The sequence below is a fragment of the Silurus aristotelis genome (assembly GCF_946808225.1).
Source record: "Silurus aristotelis genome assembly, chromosome: 12".
Lineage (NCBI taxonomy): Eukaryota > Metazoa > Chordata > Actinopteri > Siluriformes > Siluridae > Silurus > Silurus aristotelis.
This window is the reverse complement of record NC_139585.1, coordinates 235,001-254,353: the sequence shown is the minus strand read 5'-3', so window position 1 is coordinate 254,353 and position 19,353 is coordinate 235,001. Positions and strand designations below refer to the sequence as shown.

General features: G+C 47.3%; 3 protein-coding genes across 5 annotated transcripts in view; 1 reads left to right on the top strand and 2 right to left on the bottom strand.

Moving 5' to 3' along the window:
- The window catches only part of LOC310734939 (protein sidekick-2-like), a 289,396-nt gene that overhangs the window by 156,771 nt on the left and 113,272 nt on the right, over positions 1-19,353 (top strand). For both annotated transcript variants that reach the window (XM_083557417.1, XM_083557418.1), the window contains exons 3-5: positions 2,064-2,223; positions 15,548-15,654; positions 15,868-16,015. In XM_083557417.1, coding sequence (XP_083413543.1) covers positions 2,064-2,223; positions 15,548-15,654; positions 15,868-16,015 — 415 coding nt within the window. The remainder of the gene's footprint in view (positions 1-2,063; positions 2,224-15,547; positions 15,655-15,867; positions 16,016-19,353) is intronic.
- The window catches only part of LOC310735021 (uncharacterized protein), a 122,864-nt gene that overhangs the window by 42,906 nt on the left and 60,605 nt on the right, over positions 1-19,353 (bottom strand). The window lies entirely within an intron of this gene.
- Positions 1-19,353, bottom strand: part of LOC310734891 (uncharacterized protein) — a gene marked incomplete at its 3' end in the record, with an annotated part of 116,768 nt that overhangs the window by 58,278 nt on the left and 39,137 nt on the right. The window lies entirely within an intron of this gene.

The following is a 19,353-nucleotide window of genomic DNA, read 5'->3' as shown; positions in this document are numbered from 1 at the left end:
TTGTACACCTCCACAAGGCTGGAAAGGGCTACGGGGAAATTGCCAAGCAGCTTGGTGAAAAAAGGTCCACTGTTGGAGCAATCATTAGAAAATGAAAGAAGCTAAACATGACTGTAAATCTCTCTCGGACTGGGGCTCCATGCAAGATCTCACCTCGTGGGGTCTCAATGATACTAAGGAAGGTGAGAAATCAGCCCAGAACTACACGGGAGGAGCTGGTCAATGACCTGAAAAGAGCTGGGACCACCATTTCCAAGGTTACTGTTGGTAATACACTAAGACGTCATGGTTTGAAATCATGCATGGCATGGAAGGTTCCCCTGCTTAAACCAGCACATGTCCAGGCACGTCTTAAGTTTGCCAATGACCATTTGGATGATCTAGAGGAGTCATGGGAGAAAGTCATGTGGTCAGATGAGACCAAAATAGAACTTTTGTGTCATAATTCCACTAAACGTGTTTGGAGGAAGAAGAATGATGAGTACCATCCCAAGAACACCATTCCTACTGTGAAGCATGGAGGTGGTAGCATCATGCTTTGGGGGTGTTTTTCTGCACATGGGACAGGGCGACTGCACTGTATTAAGGAGAGGATGACCGGGGCCATGTATTGCGAGATTTTGGGGAACAACCTCCTTCCCTCAGTTAGAGCATTGAAGATGGGTCGAGGCTGGGTCTTCCAACATGACAATGACCCGAAGCACACAGCCAGAATAACCAAGGAGTGGCTCTGTAAGAAGCATATCAAGGTTCTGGCATGGCCTAGCCAGTCTCCAGACCTAAACCCAATAGAGAATCTTTGGAGGGAGCTCAAACTCCGTGTTTCTCAGCGACAGGCCAGAAACCTGACTGATCTAGAGAAGATCTGTGTGGAGGAGTGGGCCAAAATCCCTCCTGCAGTGTGTGCAAACCTGGTGAAAAACTACAGGAAACGTTTGACCTCTGTAATTGCAAACAAAGGCTACTGTACCAAATATTAACATTGACTTTCTCAGGTGTTCAAATACTTATTTGCAGCTGTATCATACAAATAAATAGTTAAAAATCATACATTGTGATTTCTGGATTTCTTTTTTAGATTATGTCTCTCACAGTGGACATGCACCTACGATGACAATTTCAGACCCTGTTGTGTATTTCGTCGTCTTGATGGAGTGTAGCTGTCGGTTGGAAGGAATCTCCGTAGACGCAGTTATTTCGTGTAAATAATGATTTTTATTCAGCACAGAAATATAGCATCTTTACAGGCCTTCCGGTCAAGCCTGGAGTCAGCACGCTCTGATTCAAAGTCTGACTCCCGATCCATGGCTGCACACTCGTTATATATTCTGATCATTCTCTGGGTCCGCCTCTTAATGCATAACAGATGTATATGAGCCTACTGTGCAATAATGTTTATCTTAAAGAGAAACCTGTCTTTGTCCAGATTTAATATATCTCAAATGTACCAGCGCTAACTTTCCCAGACCATTCATCTTAACATACAGTGAGAACGGGTCAGAGGTCTTTTCCCAAGAGGACATACATCCTGGATCATATTCTATACTTCGGCTTATACTGATTTAAGGACGACCATCCGTCTCATCTTCCCAGTCACGGCTCATAAGATAAGCACTATGGGCCTTTCATACATTTGGCTTAAAGGAAAACATCTGGCCAGATGGTTCAGTAATTAACTTTGGCCTTTCCAGGACTTTCACCATTTGTAGAATTGTATGAGTTAAGGCTTTTAGATATTACACATTTAAGATACTATACGTTTAAGACACTACAACCCCTCCATGATTTCTAAGTGGGAGAACTTGCAAAATAGCAGGGTGTTCAAATACCTATTTTCCTCACTGTATTTATCATTTTATTTATTTAATTATATATTTCCATTTATATAAATTAACAGGTCAACTTGATGACCTCTGGCATCTATTATGACTTGTGTTAAATAAAGATTATAAAAAGTAAAAAAAAAAGTCTCTCACTCTCTCCCCCCCCCCCTCCCTCCCTCTCTCTCCCTCTCTCACACTTCCTCCTTCCCTCCCTCTCACTCTCTCTCTCACTCTGTGCAGATGATGTCCCTCCATACTTTAAGACTGAGCCGGTACGTTCTCAGCTCCACCTGGAGGGGAATCGTTTGGTTCTCACCTGTATGGCAGAGGGAAGCTGGCCACTGGAATTCAGATGGATTCATAACACCACTGAGCTCACACCATTCTCCCTGGAGTACAGGTAGTGTGTGTGTGTGTGTGTGTGTGTGTGTGTGTGTGTGTGTGTGTGGCGGGGGGGGGGGGGGGGAGGGGAGTGGGCAGAGTCAGTGGGCAGCTTATGTAAATGAGCTGCATGTTAATGAAGTGTGTCTGAGAGACAGGCAGTGATGGATGGCATTTAATACCCTGTCCTCCTTTCACTGTCCTGATAATCGACGTGTGTGTGTGTGTGTGTGTGTGTGTGTGTGTGTGTGTGTGTGTGTGTGTGTGTGTGTGTGTGTGTGTGTGTGTGAGAAAGTGAGAGAGAGAGAGAGAGAGAGAGAGAGAGAGAGAGAGAGAGAGAGAGAGAGCTAGAAGGGGACTTCTGTAGATGAGTCTGATCAATCCTTGTCTGTCTTCTGTTTGTCCCTGAACACCAGCCAAGTCATCAAACGTGTCCTCCAACACTGACATCACTTCCTCCCCAGCACCATGTGATCACATCTAACACCTACAACCTTCCTACAGCATTTATAACATATTATAACTACTCATTAATGTGATTGTAAATTTGAGGGGGGGGGTTCCGGAGCTTCCAGAGGGTGGTGATCTTTGAGGAGATCAAAGCTCTGGACAGTGTGGGGGCGGTTGCACCGATGTCCAGCAGACTCCTGTTGTCCAGGGACTCCTCCAGGAGCCAGTGTAATGTTCTGCAGCCCTTAATCTTTTTTTTTTTTTAAGTCCATATTTTAAAAAGTCCAATTTAACAGACTGGTAATCCAGTAACATCCAGCGTATTTGTGTCAATTAAAAACAAATTAACTCACTGATATCTATGGAACCAGCTGCTTCCACCTGCTCAGTCTGCCCTTGACTTCCCAGTTTTTATTTAAAAACTCATTACTTTCCTGGTAGACACCCAAATATTTAAAACCACTTCTTTTCCACACTAAACCTCCTGGGAGTGTCGGCTCCCCACCTCCCCACTCGCCATCAAAAACTGCTTCACTTTTTCCTCAGTTTGCTTTTGATGATGATGATAAAAACTCAAAGTCTCCTAAAACATCAATTAAAACATTTACATCAGACTGGGATCCCATCATTACAGCCATGTCATCTGCCTATGCTGACAGAGTGAAGCATTGCAGTGTGGAATATTAAAACCAGAACGATTTCTCAGATTTAATAAAAGAGGTTCAATAGTTAGAGTGTACAGCATTCCTGACAGTGAACAGCCCTGCCTGATCCCTCTGTACACTCTAAAAGGAGCACATAAACCACCATTAACCTCCAGTGCACTCTCAATTTCACTGTACAACACCTCGATCATGTCTCTGAAACCAGAGCTGAACCCAAAGCTTTCCAGCACCTTCCACAAGTATTCATGCTCAACCCAGTCAAAAACCTTTTCCTGGTCTAGAAAAATCAGACCAATCTTAAAGCCCAATAGCCTGGAGACGTCCAAAATGTCATGAATTTAGTATACTATCAAATATCTGTCAGACACACAGTATGTCTGGTCATGCTGAATGATCTGCTCCATTGGCTGTCTTGATGCTAATGCTTTTGACAGCAGTGCACAGTAGTGCACAGTGCACAGAAGTGACACTTCGTGCCAGTTCTTCAGGTGGGTCTGTCAGGATCTCTCCTGGGCACACGGTGCGCACTTCCGGATTTTGTGACGCACACTTCTTTGACCGTGCTTCCTGACAGGGTCAGGTCTTCCTTCTTTGGCAGCAGGGTCAGGACTGATCTTCTGCAACTAATTGGTAGCTGAACCCCTCTCACACTGTCCTTTAGGACCTCCAGCATGTCCTGCCCTATTACTGCCTAGAATGACTTGGAAAAATTAGACAGGGAGACTATCAAAACCTGGCCCTTGCCTGTTCTCCATGCCTTGAAGAGCCTGCTGAAGCTCAGCTAGTGTCAGCTCCCTGTCCAACTTCCTGGCCCCTGACTCTGAGAACTTTGGCAGTACTTTGAGAAAGCTCTACTCCACTAACTGTGCTCTCACTGCTATATAGCTTCGAGTAAAAACTGACTGACTGCTTGTGAAGATCCCCTGATTCTGTTTGCATGGCCTGCATAAATCTTTCCTGTACATTCTTTTGTTCTAAACTGAAGAAGAACTTAGAAGGAGCATCCATCTCAATGATGCCTTTAAACCATGAGCAGACCAGCGCCCTTGAATATACCCTTGATTTCCTGTGGCCTCCAAATGCTGAAGTTTCACTGTCTCCATCTCCAGAGCTTTTAGAGATCTGGCAATGTATTGTAGTGTCTAAATGTATAGTATCTTAAATGTGTAATATCAAAAGGCCTAAACTCATATTATTCTGCAATGGTGACATTACTGGAGAGGCCAAAGTTAATTACTGTACCGCCTGGACAGATGGTTCTCTGTAAACAGAAGTGTAGGAGGTAGACTTAATGTTATCTTAAGACTGGTGAGAGATACGCGCTCTCACCAGTGTTGAGATAATGTTCTTAAAACAAATATGGAATGTGGTCCAGGATGTATATCTTCTTGGGAGGCGACCTCCCCGTTCACCATATACTTCGAGGTACAGGAAAAAGGGATGCGCTTTATGTTTTATGATCTGGGAATGTAAGCCCTGGTACAGCTGGAACACATCAGTCTGGACAAAGACAGGTTTCTCTTTACGTTCAACATTATTGCATAGTAAGCTCATATGCATCTCATTTACATTAAGAGGTGGACCCAGGAAACGGGCAAGCATTTAATGTGTGTGTAAGCATGGATCTGGAGTCAGACTTTGAATCAGAGCGTGCTGACTCCAGGCTTGACCGGAAGGCCTGTAAAGATGCTATATTTCTGTGCTGAATAAAAATCATTATTTACACGAAATACAGTGTCTAAGGAGAGTCCTTCCAGCCGACAACTACACCTCATCAAGACGATGAAATATACAACAGTATCTTGTGACATTTAGAGTGTACTGTTGACAGAATTATTTGACTTTTGCTTTAGTTAAATCCCACCACTGCTTTAGGGAGTTAAAAGCTGCTTTTCCAGTTTAAAACAATTCCATAAAAAAAATAAAAGACTCTTTAAAATGAGCATCTTCTAAAAGTGCAGCATTAAAATGCCAGTAGCTGCTCTTAGGTTTAATATTTTTTTTTACTGATGGTGCACTGAACCATGCAGTGGTCTGAGATGCCTACTAGAAAAATAAAACACTTTGTAAAATTAGCTAATGCTTAAAACCATGAGGTTTACATGAGGTTTATGAGGCTACATGAGGTTCCTCAATCGATCTAATATGGCCAGGGAGAGCGTGTTGTCTATGCTGTGGGCTCACGTGTACTGTCTCTGTTTGTTATTTAGATTTCTCCATATGTCACAGGGATCGTGGGCCTCCACCAACTCCCACAGACGCTTACGGGTGTCACGCGGCGAACACGGAGGCGGAGGCGGGAGTAGAAGCCGGCGTCTTTATTAAAGGAAGAAGGCAGAGCCAAAGCAAAACACCCGCAGAGCGGGATAAAACCGGCAAAAGGCAGTTATTTATGTAATGTCCGCGGTGAGGCGTGGAGGAAGCGCGACGCGGAGGCAGCGACGGAGAGGCGTCGGAAATCCGAGGTGCGCTGGGGAAGAAAGCCGTCACCGTGGGGAAAGCGGGGAATCCGGGAAGAGAAGGCGCGTAGCGGGAAAGGCTGACGCGGAGAAACACCACCGGGAACCTGCACAGACACACACACGAGCATAACCACGTACATGCAATAACCGACAACCAGTGTGTGTGTGTGAGGGATTTTTATAGGTGGCCTGGAATTGATCCCAGGTGTTCGGGATGAGCCCGATTGCACTGAGCCTCGTGTGGGCGGGGCATGCACGAGAACCGGAGCGAGGTGCGGCCGGGAATCCCGGGTTATGACAGCCTCCGCAGGGGGCGTGGCAGGGGGATTCCTGACATCACCCCCCCCCCCCGAAGGGGCGGCACCGGACGCCCACAACCCATGGAACGCCCGGAGGGCCGGGGCACTCGGAGGAGGGCCTTCCCGATCGTCCAGGGCCTGAAGGGACCCGGCTGGAACCGCTCTGGAGCCGGGGAAAGCCGGGAAGGACCCGAGGCGGAGCGACCACCCCTGAGGAGAGCCGGAAGGGGAACATGGACACAGCAGGACCCAGGACCGGAAAACATCCCAACGCTGCGGCCAGTAACAGAGCGAAACCCCTGGCGTCGACCGGAGACGGAGAGACGTCCCCTACGGGGACCAGGAGCGGTGTACATTGCAGCACCGCGGCCCGAAGCGGAGCAAAACCCCCGGCGTCGACTGAAGACGGAGAGACGTCTCCTACGGGGACCAGGAGCTGCACGAGGCACTCAGGGGAGGCTGGAGGCAGAGCAACGCCCTCAGTGGAAGCCGGAGGCGGAGTAATGCCTTTGGCAGAGACCGGATGGAGGAGGACGTCCACCACGGAGACCTGGGGCTGACCGACGACATCCAGGAAGGCCGGGAACGGAGCCCTGTCCACCATGGAGACCTGGACGCCGACCTCGGCGAGGACCGGAGGCTGAGCGACGACCACCCTGATGTCCTGGAACGGGACGACGTTACTCAGGATGGTCTGGTTAGGCGCTCTCTCTCCCACGGAGACCTGTAAGGGAGAGACAACCCTGGTGACTGCCGGAAGCGGGGTAGAGCAGTTTGCGGGGCTTACCGGAAACGGAGCCCCGTTCTCGTCGAAGGCCGGAGGCTGAGTGAAGCCCCTGGCGGACCGCCGAGGCGGAGCCACCTCCACGGCGGGGAACCGGAACTGGACGGTGCATTCGGTGCCGACTGGAGGTTGGAGGACGTCCCCGGCGGAGTCAGGAGGCCGAGCGACGCCCTTGGAGGCCCCCTGGAGCGCCATATCTTCCTCTGAGGAATCTGAAGGCCTGGCGTCACCGTCAGAGGGACCGGGAGGACCGACGTCACCTCCAGCGAGTCTGTAGGGCGAAACGTCGCCGTGGGAGGAGCTCGGGAGCGGGACACCGCCGTGGGAGGAGCTCGGGAGCGGGTCGTCGCCGTGGGAGGAGCTCGGGAGCGGGACGTCGCCGTGGGAGGAGCTCGGGAGCGGGACCTGGTTCTCTGAGTGCTCCTGGTGCGAGCCGTCATCTTCTGGGAGACTGTGGGGCGAGCCGTCGCCGGTGGAGGAAGCCAGGGGCAGCGGTTCGACGTCCCTTTCGCAGTCCCGGAGCTGAGGTGAGCGCTCTGGGGTCTCTTGTGGCGAAGAGGAGATCTGTGTCGTAGCTTCGCCTTTAGGGAGACTGTGGGGTGAACCGTCGCCTTCGGTGGAGCCCAGGGGCAACGGGACGACCTCCCTTTTGCAGTCTCGGAGGTGAGTTGTGTGCTCCGGGATCCCATTGGATGAAGAGGTGTTCTCGGGGAGGCGTTGGCGTGGAACCGAACACTTCTTGAGACCCTGGAACGGAGCCAAACTGTCCCGGGAGTCCTGGGATGGAACCGTGCTCTCCTCGGGAATCGGGAGCGAAGAGGATCTCTCGTCAGGGACCGGGAGCGGAGAGGAGCTCGGCGGGAGGTCCTGGGACGGAACCGAGCTCGCGGGGTCGCTCAGGGACGGAGAGGAGCTCGAGGGGTCGCTCGGAGGCGGAGAGGAGCTCGGCGGGAGGTCCTGGGACGGAACCGAGCTCACGGGGTCGCTCAGGGACGGAGAGGAGCTCTCGGGGTCGCTCGGAGGCGGAGCGGAGCTCTCGGGGTCGTTCGGAGGCGGAGCGGAGCTCTCGGGAGAAGCCTGGAGCGGAGAGGAGCTCTCGGGAGAAGCCTGGAGCGGAGAGGAGCTCTCGGGAGAAGCCTGGAGCGGAGAGGAGCTCTCGGGAGGAGCCTGGAGCGGAGACGAGCTCTCGGGAGGAGCCTGGAGCGGAGACGAGCGCTCTTGAGGGACCTGGAGCTGGGCCGAGCGCTCTTGAGGGACCTGGGGCTGGGCCGAGCGCTCTTGAGGGACCTGGGGCTGGGCGGAGCGCTCTTGAGGGACCTGGGGCTGGGCGGAGCGCTCTTGAGGGACCTGGGGCTGGGCTGAGCTATCCGGCGGGACCTGGGGCGGAGCCGAGCTTTCCGGAGGGTCCTGGGGCGGAGCCGAGCTCTCCGGAGGGTCCTGAGGCGGAGCCGAGCTCTCCGGAGGGTCCTGGGGCGGAGCCGAGCTCTCCGGAGGGTCCCGGGGCGGAGCCGAGCTTTCCGGAGGGTCCCGGGGCGGAGCCGAGCTTTCCGGAGGGTCCCGGGACGGGACCGAGCTTTCCGGGAGGTCCCGGGACGGGACCGAGCTCTCCGGGAGGTCCTGGGACGGGACCGAGCTCTCCTGGCTGACCTGGAGCGTAGGGGAGATCCTTCGATGGACCTGGAGTGGAATGGGGCTCTCTGGAAGGGCCTGGGGCGGAGCCGAGCTCTCCTCTGGAATCTGGAGCGGAACTGGGCCATCCCGGAGATTCTGGAGCAGGACGGAGAGCTCCTGGAGGTCCTGGAGCGGAACAGAGCCGTTTGGGATGGCCTGGAGCACGACGGAGATCCCCTGGAGAACCTGAGGCAGAGCGGAGCTTTCCTGGAGGTCTTGAAGCAGGGCGGAGATCTCGATGAGACTCAGGTGCGGAACCGTGCTCTTGGAGGTGGAAGTGAGGAGATGGAGATCAGCCGTGACCATCCCGAGTTCCCTGGTGAGAAGCTGGAGGAACCGGGTGCACGAGCCGAACTCACCACCATTTGCGTCCCACAGCTCTACAGCGATTGAGAGCGATTTCCCCGTTAGAAGAGACGTGACCCACGCGACCCTGGCTCTCTCTGTCGGGAAACGGGACGGATTCGTCTCCATATACTTTCTCACGCTCCGTAAAAATTCGCCCCATTCATGTCTGTTGCCCGAGAAGCGGTTTGGGAGATCCGTGACGTCATCGGAGAGGTGTGGCGCCGCCGAACATGACCGCGAGCCGGCGAGCTTCCGGGTTTTCCTGGAGGCGGGGCTTGGCTGCTTCGGCATCGCGGCCGAGCGAACCCGCCCACCGAGGTGCGATTTGCGCGTTATTTATGTAATGTCCGCGGTGAGGCGTGGAGGAAGCGCGACGCGGAGGCAGCGACGGAGAGGCGTCGGAAATCCGAGGTGCGCTGGGGAAGAAAGCCGTCACTGTGGGGAAAGCGGGGAATCCGGGAACAGAAGGCACGTAGCGGGAAAGGCTGACGCGGAGAAACACCACCGGGAACCTGCACAGACACACACACGAGCATAACCACGTACATGCAATAACCGACAACCAGTGTGTGTGTGTGTGTGAGGGAGTTTTATAGGTGGCCTGGGATTGATCCCAGGTGTTCGGGATGAGCCCGATTGCACTGAGCCTCGTGCGGGCGGGGCATGCACGAGAACCGGAGCGAGGTGCGGCCGGGAATCCCAGGTTATGACAGCCTCCGCAGGGGGCGTGGCAGGGGGATTCCTGACAACGGGAAGCTACATGAGGTTCCTCATGGTTTTTTGCTGTACAATTAAAATCACCTCATATTTTCTGATGTACAATTAAAACACCTCCCAAAATTGAAAACTCTGCAGTGCTGCAGTTTAAAATAACATTATTGAGTTTGTGTAAAAAACTCATTTTCTCCACTGCAGTGGTAGCAGCATACACACAGATTAAAAACTAAAACCTCATTCTCATAAGAAACATAGTTTTCACTATTGACCTTCATTATCAGTTTCTTCAGTCAAAAATTTCTCGATCAGTAAAAGCTCCTTCATGCCTAAAATGTTTTATATCATGAATAAACTGTTTGCGGTCTGGGAAAAACTTTTCTACTGATACAGTCTTCTGCCACTTGGTGGTTCTTCTCTCAAAGCACTGATACTTCCACAGTTCAACACCAGTGTCTCAGTCTCTCAGTGTCACAGTTTTTCAGTGTCACAGTATCTCAGTGTCACAGTATCTCAGTGTTTCAGTGTCTCAGTATCCCAGTATCTCAGTGTCTCAGTATCTTAGTGTTACAGTTTCTCAGTCTTTCAGTGTCTCAGTCTCTCTGTGTCTCAGTGTCTCAGCCTTTCGGTGTTTCAGCCTCTCGGTATCTCAGCCTCTTGGTATCTCAGTTTCTTGGTGTCTCAATGTCTTAGACTTTGTGTCTCAGTGGTAGTGAAAGTCAGTGTCTTACTCTCTCAGTTTTCTGTGACTCGTCTAAAGAGTTAAAATGAAATTGTTGGTTTTATTATTTACTGAAAGAGAAATTACTGTAACTCTGTTTATCCAGACACATGTCACCATGGAAACACCATCAAATATGTCTCCACCTGTTACCTGTCTGAATCATGGAGTTCAACAATCATCTGTCTGTCTGTCTGTCTGTCTGTCTGTCTGTCTGTCTGTCTGTCTGTCTCTCTCTCTCTCTCTCTCTCTCTCTCTCTCTCTCTCGCTCTCGCTCTCTCTCTCTCTGTTTAGGCCAAACAATACTGACTACATGGTTCACACATAAAACCAAAATGAAAGCAGTGGTACACTGAACCTAGAGCTAAAGCTCTTTTAAAAGCCGCTTATGCAGAAATGACACACAGACTGCAGGACTTCTGGAAGGTTTGGGGACAGGGCGAAGTTTCATACGGTGTTGAAAATCATCTGCTAATCTTAACTTTTTTTTAAACTACTTTTGTGTTAAAAATTAATGTTTTGAAATAAAGGGCACTTAAAAGTCAAGTCTCTCTCTCTCTCTCTCTCTCTCTCTCTCTCTCTGACTGGAGGCTTAATTAGGAAGGGTCAGACACAGTCCTCTGTTCCTGAACCATATATCAATCACTGTCTCTCTCTCTTTCTCTCTCACACACACACACACACACACTCTCTCTCTCTCTCTCTCTCTCTCTCTCTCTCTCTCTCTCACAAACACGCACCCACACCTCTTAAAGGTTAACTATGAGTAGACAGGGAGACAGAGAGTGACACGGGCAGAATGTTGTAGGTTAGGCAGATGGGATTTCTCTCTCTCTCTCTCTCTCTCTCTCTCTCTCTCTCTCTCTATGTTGGTCTCTGTCTTTTATTTTACACATTTCTCTCACAAACAGCATGTGTGCTCTCAGCAGACACTCCTAATCACTGTTTTATTAATGTTAATAGACTTCATGCTAGAAACTATTTAGCATGTTAGCGTGACCTGCTAACCCCAGCGCTAATGAACTTTGATACATCATTATAGCACATTAATATTAACCACATAACACTCAGATTCTGTTCTGAAACAGCAGCAAGACGTTTTTCTGTACATGTGTGTTTCAGGTGTTTGTTATCCTGGGTGCCAGACAGGAACTGAGAGTATTAGGATACTAGAAATAACCAGGAGTACTGAGTTACATAGGAGAAGACGGATTCGAAGATAGGATTAGTAAGGAGGAAGTGAGAGCAGTGATTAAAAGGATGAAGAGTGGAAAGGCTGTTGAACCAAATGACATACTGATAGAAGCATAGAGATGTTTAGGAGAGATGCAGTGGAGTTTTTAACCAGATTGTTTAACAGGATTTTGGAAGGTGAGAAGATGCCTGAGGTATGGAGAAGGAGTGTGCTGGTACTGATCTTTAAGAATAAGGGAGATGTGCAGACCTGCAGTAACTACAGGGAAGACAGAACTACTATAGAGAAGGACAGAAGGAGCTGCATTGTGTGTTTGTGGATTTAAAGAAAGCATAGGACAGGGTGGAGAGAGGAGTTGTGGTATTGTATGAGGAAGTCTGGTGTGTCAGAGAAGTATGTGAGGGTGGTACAGGACATGTATGAGGACAGTGTGACAGCAGTGAAGTGTGCAGTAGAAACGACAGACTGGTCCAAGGTGGTTGAACTGCATCAAGAATCGGCCCTGAGCCCTTTCCTGTTTGCAGTGTTGATGGACAGGTTGAAGGACGAGGTCAGACAGGAGTGTCTGCGGACTATGATGTTTGTGGATGATATTGTGATTTGTGGTGAGAGTAGGGAGCAGGTGGAGAAGAGCCTGGAGAGGTGGAGGTACACGCTGGAGAGAAGGGGAATGAAAGTCAGTAGGAGTAAGACAGAGTATGTGTGTGAATGAGAGGAAGGGCAGTCAAGTCAAGTCAAGTCAAGTTTATTTGTATAGCGCTTTTCACAACAGACATTGTCTCAAAGCAGCTTTACAGAAAACAACAGTGAAGGTGAATGGTGTGCTTTTGTCTTTGATGAGCAAGCCGTGGCGACAGTGGCAAGGAAAAACTCCCTTAGATGATATGAGGAAGAAACCTTGAGAGGAACCAGACTCAAAGGGGAACCCATCCTCATATGGGTGACATCAAAAGTTTGGTCATAAATCTTTCAACAATACAGAACAATTTGTGATCATCATAGATCCAGCATCAGCTTCTCCATGCCAGGGCCTTTAAACACTCGGCATCTACTTCTCCATGATCATCCATAGGTCCATAATCTTCACGAGGTGGGACGTGACTGGAGCTGGCCAAACCTCAGGATGCCTCGGGATGGGGAGAGAAAGAGAAGCAGTGGAGAGGAATTAGCGTAGCTGCTGTTCATGATATTAACAGCACAAGTTGATAATGTGCATGTGATCAGATGTTCTGGAGCACAAGGTTGTGATGTGATGTGTGTGATGTGTGTTATGTGTAGGCTTTGCTAAAAAGATATGTTTTTAATCTACACTTAAACTGGGAGAGTGTATCTGAACCCCGAACACTGTCAGGAAGACTATTCCAGAGTTTAGGAGCTAAATGTGAAAATGCTCTACCGCCTTTAGTGGACTTTGCTATTCTAGGAACTACTAGAAGCCCAGAGTTTTGAGATCTCAGGGAGCGTGACGGATTGTAGCGTGTTAAGAGACTGGATAGATACATGGGAGCCAAACCATTTAGTGCTTTATAAGTGAGTAGCAGTAGTTTGTAGTCTATTCGAAACTTAATAGGAAGCCAATGTAGGGACGATAAGATTGGGGTTATATGATCGTATTTTCTTGACCTAGTAAGAACTCTTGCTGCGGCATTCTGAACTAACTGAAGCTTGTTTATTAATGATGCAGGACATCCACCTAGTAATGCATTACAGTAGTCTATTCTAGAGGTCATAAACGCATGGACGAGCTTCTCTGCATCAGATATAGATAACATATTTCTTAGCTTAGAAATATTTCTAAGGTGAAAGAAGGCTGTTTTTGTAACTTGATTGATGTGATTTTTGAAAGATAAGTTGCTGTCTAAAATAACTTCCAGGTCTTTTACCGTTGAACTAGTAGTTACAGAACAACCGTCTAAATGCAGGCTGAGATGCAGTGGGCATCATTCCCGTGCCGAAGAACTCTACTGTCTCCTGCCTCAATGACTATCGTGCTCACAATGGGTGTGAGCACGACGGGACGATAGTCATTGAGGCAGGAGACAGTAGAGTTCTTCGGCACGGGAGTTCTTCGGCACGGGAATGATAGTCGTCATGAACAGCAATGGACTGAGCACACCACACTGAGCACTGAAGCCCCTCAGGGCTGTGTGCTCAGTCCATTGCTGTTCACTCTGCTGATTCACGACTGTGTAGCAACGCACAGCTTGAATCATATCATTAAGTTCGCCGATGACACGATGGGTCTCATCAGCAAGAACGACGAGTCAGCATACAGAGAGTAGGCGCAACGGTTAACAGCCTGGTGTGGAGCCAACAACCTGTCTCTGAAGATGGACAAAACTAAAGAGATGGTTGTTGACTTCAGGAGAACACAGAGTGACCTTTCTCCACTGATCATCGATGGATCATCAAGAGAACCAAATTCCTTGATGTTCACTTAGCGGATAACCTCACCTGGTCACGCAACACCAGCTCCATCACCAAAAAAGCCCAGCAGCGTCTCTACTTCCTAAAACGGCTGAGGAAAGCTCATGTCCCTCCCCCCATCCTGACCATGTTCTACAGAGGGACCGTTGAGAGCATCCTGAGCAGCTGCATCACTGCCTGGTTTGGGAACTGCACCGTCTCGGATCGCAAGACCCTACAGAGGATAGTGAGGACAGCCGAGAAGATCATCGGAGTCTCTCTCCCCTCTATCATGGACATTTACACCACACGCTGCATCCGCAAAGCAAACAGCATTGTGGATGACCACACACACACCTCACACACACCTTTTACTTTTGATGACCACACACACCCCTCACACACACTCTTCACTCTCCTACCATCAGGGAAGCGGTTCCGAAGCATTCAGGCCGCCACATCCAGAGTGTGCAACAGGTTCTTTCCTCAAGCCATAAGGCTCCTCAACAAACAACTGAACTGAACTCTCACACAAACACACTCACACACACTCACACACACACACACACACACACACACACACACACACACACACACACACACACACACACAGTGTGACTGATCTGTACAAACCGGACTCAACACACATCATACACTTCACACACCCATGATTCACTAGCGCTCACACTAATCATTACCGCAAAATGTTTACATGCCATTTTTGCACATCTTCCGAGATTGCTGCTATTTGTTTATTTGCACAATATTCTGTTTACATTTTTCTGCTACTGTTCACCTTATTTTGTTACGGCAGGTTTACTGGCCAAGCTATTTTGTGTTTTTTGTATTGTGTATTGTCTTGCACTGTCTTGTGTTGTGTTTTGCACTGTTTGCACCAGGTTGCATACATGCACTTTATGTGGCATAGATTTTTCTACTAGTTGTTGGCCTTGTGTTTCTGTTTCTGTGACTGTTGTTCCACTGTGTTGTTCCACTGTGTTGTTTTATGTTGTTCTATGTAGCACCTGGGTTCTGGAGGAACATTGTTTCATTTCACTGTGTACTGCATCAGCTATATATGGTTAAAATGACAATAAAAGCTTCTTGACTTGACTTGGATGATCCGCTGTTGCGACCTGTAATGGGAGCAGCCAAAAGAAGAAGTGATTGTCGGGCCCTAAGGGGCCACTACATTTAAAATAGTCATGATTCTGTTATGGAAATCACTGCATGGGCTCATTAACACCTTCAGAAATCATTGTCCGTGAACACAGTTCGCATGTTATCCACAACTGCAGGTTAAATCTCAATCATGCAAAGAAGAAGGCATGTGTAAACATGATCCAGAAACACCACCATCCTTCTCTGGGCCAAAACTCATTTATACTGTACTGAGGCAAAGTGAAAAACTGTTCTGTGGTTAGACGAATCAAAATTTTACTTTCTTTTTGTAAAATGGACAATATCTCCTCCGGACAAAAGAGGATAGGGACCATCTGGCTTGTTGTCACACAACTGATACACTGATCTGCCATACCAAGTACCTGTAATTGTTAATGGTAATGGTAATGGTGTGTGTGTGTGTGTGTGTGTGTGTGTGTGTGTGTGTGTGTGTGTGTGTGTGTTAGGTATATGATCCCTTCTCTAGATCAAACTCATGCTGGTTTTTATCGCTGCATTGTGCGGAATCGAGTTGGAGCTCTGCTACAGCGCAGGACGGAGGTGCAAGTGGCCTGTGAGTAACTGTGTGTGTGTGTGTGTGTGTGTGTGTGTGTGTGTGTGTGTGTGTGTGTTAAAGATTAAACATTCAGTGTTTTGTTTAAACCCAAAATAATTAACACTTGATTTTCAAACTTGCAGATTTCACATGATAAAATGAGAAATGTGATGAAATGTGTGTGTGTGTGTGTGTGTGTGTGTGTGTGTGTGTGTGTGTGTGTGTGTGTAGTTATGGGTGCCTTTAATGACATGGTGAAGTCTGAGAGTGTGTCTCAGGGAGATGCTGCAGTAATTAAAGCACCGCAGATCCACAGCTTCCCTCAGCCACAGGTCACATGGTTTAGAGACGGCAGGAAGATCCCACCAAGCAGCCGCATGTAAGCTCCACCCACCTGCTTTCCACTTCCTGTTCCACTATGATCAAGTACCTGTGGGCGTGTCCTTCAACCACACGCATCACTGCTAATGCTAATACACTGCAGACACGAGAATCAATATTATAGTGATTTATTAACAACATCTCACCATCTCATCATCTCTCCCTCTGTCTATCTCACTCCCCTCCCCTTGTCTATCTCATCATCTCACTATCACATCATCTCTCCCTCTGTCCATCTCACCATCTCATCATCTCTACCTCTGTCTATCTCACCATCTCACCCCTCCTTGTCTATCTCATCATCTCACCATCTCATCATCTCTCTGTGTCCATCTCAAAATCTCATCATATCATCTCTGCCTTTCTCCATCTCACCATCTCATCATTTCTCCCTTTGTCCATCTCACCATCTCATAATCTCTCCCTCTGTCCATCTCATCAACCTATCTTTTCCTATGTTCATCTCCCCCTCTGTACTTCATTCCATCTTACCCACTCTCTATCTTTCCCTTTGTTCATCTCTCCTCTAAATCTCTTTATCTGGATCTCTCTCTCTCTCTCTCTCTCTCTCTCTCTCTCTCTCTCTGCGGGGGTCAGACGGAGATCTAATTAATATCAACAGTTTCAGAAGATTATTGATAAAACGTGCTGCTGTAGCTGTGTAGACGTGAATGTGTTTAACACGGTAACGTGGTGAGGTACTTATGCAGTGACTGAGTCAGATTTTAAAAGAGATGAGATAATGATCTGAAATAACTTTAGACTGTGGAATTATGACTAAATTAATTCTGCTGAATCTAGAATGGACACAACTGCTGCTCTTAAAGAGTTTTCCTGATTATCAAAATAAATATTAAAGTCACCAACTACAGTCCCTGACAAAAGTCTTGTCGCTTGTGTACAAATTGACCTGAAGTGCCGCTGAAATATATTTCTAATCAAGATTTTTTACAAGAAATTACTCATTTTAATCCCAACAGCTTCTGTTATAATGTTTCAGTGCAAAACGAAACTGTCAAAAAGTATTGTAATATTCACAGCTTGGTAAAGCCCATTGAGTAAATTTTTGCAAAGACATAAGTGTTGTCGCCTTGTCATATGAGCTTCACCTGTGACTAATAATGGATCAATTAGGTCTCAGGTGTGTATAAAAAGAACCCCAGTACACTAGACCTTCACATCAACTGAAACTAGACCTCTGCAAACATGCCTAAGATTCACCCTGAGACTAAAGTTTTGATTATCAAGAGGCTGAAGACCAGATCCACTGCTGATGTGGCAGACACCTTCAGTGTGTCTCAGCGTCAAGTACAGAGGATAAAAAAAAGATTTGAAGAGAATGGAAAGGTTTTTGACAAGTCCAGGTCAGGCAGACCCCGCAAAACAACTGCTCGAGAGGACCGTTTGTTGGCTCAAAAATCCAAGGCCAGCCCATTTTCCATTGCAGCAGAGCTCCACGAGACCTGGTCACCTGAAGTCCCTGTGTCAACCAGAACAGTTTGCCAGATTCTGTCTCGAAATTGCCTCCATGGTCGAATCAGTGCCCATAAGCCAGCACTAAACAAAAGACAATTGAAAAACTGTGTAGCATTTGCCCACAGGCCCACAGCCTGCTAAAAGGATGGACGCTGGAAAAGTGGCAGAAGGTGGATTTTCTTAGCTACCTCTTATATTAACAACCATAAAAGAGGCCAAATTCTGCAGCAGGATGGTGCTCCATCACATACTTCCATCTCCACATCAAAGTTCCTCAAGGCGAAGAAGGTCAAGATGCTCCAGGATTGGCCAGCCCAGTCACCAGACATGAACATCATTGAGCATATGTGGGGTAGGATGAAAGAGGAAGCAGGGAAGACGAAACCAAAGAATATTGATGAACTCTGGGAGGCATGCAAGACTGCTTTCTTTGCTATTCCTGATGACTTCATCAATAAATTGTTTGAATCCTTTACAAACTGCATGGATGCAGTCCTTCAAGCTCATTAAAGTCATACAAGATATTAAATGTGGATCTCACAGCACCACTACTTTATTTGCTGCCAAATTTTTGTATTTGCAGTAAATTTGTTCAATTTCTGTATAGGCGACAAAACTTTTGTCTTGGGAAAATTTGACCTTTCTGTCTTGATTAAATGATCAATCTTTTTTCAGTGAAAACTCATTTATTTCAGTGCATTAAACATAATTTGGGAGGGTTTTAGCTTTTCATATGCACTATTTCTAACACCAATTGATTAATAAAAAGTCAGGTTAATAGCAGGTGTTTCTACAAAATAGATAAGCGACAAGACTTTTGTCAGGGACTGTATTATTGCTTTGTCTAAAGAAGGAGCTAAATTTGTGATTAAATCTGCAAATTTGATGAGAAAATCAGAGTCGGGCCCCTGGGGGTCTATAAATAATAATTAGTGGAATTGACTGACTGGACCTGCTTTTAGACACTAAATATATTGGTTTTATATTATATATAAAATATATTTTATATTGGTGTAAACAACTTTAATTGTTTTACATTTGCGTTTAGTCTTTTGAGTGACGCTTAAATTATTATTATAAATAGCTGTAACTTCGCCTCCTCTGCCATTTAGATGGGGTTGGTGTATGTAACTATACCCAGGAGGACTCTATGTATTCAATGCTACATATTCATTCGCTTTAATCCATGTTTCTGTCAAACACAGTATTTTAAACTCCTGGTCAGTAATAGTTTCGTTTATAGTCATCAATATTGACAGTGAAAGATCTAATATTCAACAATCCTATTTTTAGATCAGAGGTGCTGCTGTGCATTCAGTCCTATTTAATTTCATGTTAATTAAGTTATTTTCTGAGAATTCCTACATTTTGGTTTCGCTCGGGGGACAGACACAGTCTCAATATAGTGGATACTGAATGACGACCCTGTGCAGCTAGCAGACGGTCAGTTTAGCCTGTCTGTCTGCTCCCTGGCCTTGGCTCTGGACAGTCACTGGTTTACAATTGCTGTTCTGAGACTATGACCTACAGTATATTTACTAATTCTCTCTAGACTTTGGATGGAAGCAACGGAGAAAAACTGACTAAACATGTCACACTCCACACACTGAATGAGCTGGATGCTCGCCATTGCAGAGTTACGTACCTCTTAATGTGGTTACTGTAGTGTGTTTGTAGTTCTGATTTGAATGGTCTCCACTCACTCTTTTAAAACAGGGAATAAAACGCTCTTCCAAACGAAAAGAAAAAAGACAAGAAACAGAACTGACGGAAAAACAATATTTTGAGATTTGATGAGAGGAAAAAAACTGTAAAGATTTTAAACACAAAATTCCCAGAAAACAAATCAACAATCTATGT